This window comes from Atta colombica, unplaced genomic scaffold, assembly GCF_001594045.1.
Source record: "Atta colombica isolate Treedump-2 unplaced genomic scaffold, Acol1.0 scaffold202, whole genome shotgun sequence".
NCBI lineage: Eukaryota > Metazoa > Arthropoda > Insecta > Hymenoptera > Formicidae > Atta > Atta colombica.
The window spans coordinates 1-3,104 of NW_017259297.1; the positions used below are offsets into that span (position 1 = coordinate 1).

Here is a 3,104-nt window from a genome sequence, read left to right on the forward strand (position 1 = left end):
TCAAAGGCAATAAATAATTTTTATCGGAAATATAACATGGAAAGAAAGTAAAGTTATATATTGTAGAAATTACTATATTCTAATTAAAATGTTCCAATACAAAATCTTTAAAAATGCTCTATTGAAAAGTTGCTAATTCTGAGATGTATTACTTTTCTATCAACATGTTGTTTGATAACGTCATCAAAGAATAAGTCAAATGTTTTACACGCAAATTACGTAAAAAAAATAATGATAATCTTTTACGTGATTAGCAAATCGTATCTAATTCAATCTTATTTTCCAAGAAAAGCACATTTAAGAAATAAATAAAACATAATCGAATAGTCGATCATTTTCTAAGCAAACTATTTGATGTCGGATTTAAATTCAGCCAAGTTAAATTACTAAATAAGCACTTGCTTTCGCAATAACATTAAAAACAAATTTGTGTGTCGATGTGCTATGCTACTATTTGTGTAATGGGAGAAATCTAATTTAGTACACGTAAGATAACGGGGAGACCGTCCATTTGGTTGCAGCACGCCACCGTCAGCTGCGGGAACGGGGACGGGGGTGGCGGCAGGCATGGGCATGGGCATCGGAGTGGACAACAGCACCAGCAACAACAACAGCAACGTCTTGTACCACCCTCCGCACCATCACGTAGTGGGATCATCAGCAGCGGCGGCGGGAATGGGCCCAACTGTCCCACAGATTCCAAACCGGACGCCGGGAGTCCTCTGCTGTCCATCTCTGAGGTGACTAACACCCTGCTCAACCAATAGTCCCTTGGTCACTTCGGCATCGCTTTATGTCAGTGATGAAGGTAAGATTGCTTAACTGACGTTAAATATATGCTGTGTAGCATCATTGGAGCAAATGATTTAACGAGAGAATGAACTATCTAATAATAAATATAGAACGAATAAATATAAATATAATTTTTGTAATTATGCCTTTTATTGTCAAAAATGAATTATTTCATTTTAATTAAAGAAATTTTATTATTAGAAGTTAAGTTTTATCAAAATATAAAATTGATTATTTTATTAATTTAATAAATTTGTGTAAAAGTAATAATATATAACATATTGATATATATTTTTTGCTTTAATCTTTTTCTATCTTTATTAAACAAATATAAAATGATTTTTGCATATACAGGATATTCTAAAATAATCGCTAAAATATTTCATGAACAAAATTTTTTCAGAATTTTTCATCAACTTTTTAATACTGCATTTTCTTATTTTTACCAACCGTAAAAAATTTTTTAATTCTGCATTTCCATGAGGTATTAAAAAATTTTTTTTTAATTCTGAAAAAATTCTTAAAGTTCTATAAAAACGAAAATAAACAATTTTCGTTTCTTGCAGTTTTTCTGCAAAGTTGATATTTGAGTAAAAAATTATTGAAGATTAATTTTCGGTAATTTTTAGTAATTAATATTTTGTTAACTATTGCGAATTGCAAAATGGTACAGGACTTTTTGATTCAGTTTAATCCGCTCTATCTGCCTACGAAATATTTGGCGATTATTTTAGGACACCCTGTATATTTTATAATTTAAAAAAATAATTGTAATACTAATACATTTAATAAGATAAGATACATAAAAAACATATAAATGTATAGACAAGATATAAATAACATTTTATGTACCTTATTGTGTAACATAAAAATTTCGTGCTCAAACCACTGTATCTCTTTATTTGCAGATATCTCAGAAGAGATGTTCTCATCGAAACTGATTCCAAAACGTGTCACTGTACCATACAGATAATGTCGATTAAAAAGAATTAAGAATATTCGTATAGTACTGTAACATACTCATTGCAAAGCTAATAACCAACCTAGTATTACATAACTTTTATTACATTAATTTATCCATACCGATACGTTAAGTGGATGTTATTCAGGATTCACAGTTTGAGTCTGCATGTGACACTGATCGCAAACTTGTGTGTATGAAGGGCAGCGATCGCAAGGTGTTTTGCAATTTCATTTATTCGCTACTACAGGATGCAGCAGTTGCATAATGAATAGCAATAGCATTCTATTGAAGAATATAATAAATAGAGATATCCAACAAATTTTGAAATTATATTATTTTTTTTATTGTTAAAGAATGATTATCAAAAATAAAAATGTTTCGTTATTTATTTTAATTTAACTTTTTTAAAATGGAAGAAAATTAAAAATTTAATTTCTTAAGATATAAAAACAATTTTTATCGTATATTATATAAAACAAAATTCAGAAATATAAAAGCGTCATTTATGAAAAGATAAAATTTGAGAAAAAATTATTGTAGTATAATGAATATATATCGTTCATGATTTAATTTTTTCTAGACTTTTATTTTTAAATTTGCAACAAAATGTATTGTTTTTACTACATTACAATAAATAAATGTTCATTCTATTCCTGTTCTGTGATGAACTGAAAAATATAGCGCAAAAATGATCACTGCCCAAAAAAACATTGAGCAAAATTAAGGTAGTGAACGACATTTCTTTGTACCAAAAACCGTCGAACACTATTCATATCTAACAATGCGAGCATAAAATTTGTTATTTCAATCTTCGACAAGCACAACAAATGCGACTTTAGTTTGTATTAATGTCATGACGACATATTTGTATAATTCTACCTGTACCCTAATGCTTTTGTATCCCGTGCTATTTGTATAATTCTTTTTTTTTTCTAAAAGAGAATGTGGATTCTGTGATATGTGTTAGATAATTTAAACAATGTTCTTCAGAACGAAGGCGTACTCGAGTGTAATATTTATTAACATAAAAATAACCATGAGGAAACTCATTCAGATATTTGAAAAATTCAGCGATGTATCGTGATTACAAATTATGAAAACAAAAGACGGTGATTTTTTTCTAAATGAAGATCGGAAGTGTTTCAATTGTGAGATCAATTTTGTAATACACATTTTAAGAATACAAAGTAAGAAAGGACGATTTAAAAAAAATGCAGATTATTACAATAGGCGAACAAATAATTTTGTTGAAATACAAGAAAGAGAATAATCAATAAACATTCCATACACACACACACACACACACACACACACACACACACACACACACACGCACGCACACACACAC

At 29.0% G+C, this 3,104-nt stretch overlaps 1 protein-coding gene across 1 annotated transcript; it reads left to right on the forward strand.

Moving 5' to 3' along the window:
• The first annotated feature begins 530 nt into the window (after nt 1–530).
• LOC108687218 lies at nt 531–744 on the forward strand. The gene has a single exon (XM_018192876.1). The coding sequence runs from the start codon at nt 568–570 to the stop codon at nt 742–744; it is 177 nt and encodes a 58-aa protein (XP_018048365.1). The 5' UTR covers nt 531–567.
• Nucleotides 745–3,104: the final 2,360 nt, after the last annotated feature.

Excerpts from the sequence above, each read along its gene's own strand:
- LOC108687218 (XM_018192876.1), top strand. The coding sequence starts at position 568 with ATGGGCATGGGCATCGGAGTGGACAACAGCACCAGCAACAACAACAGC.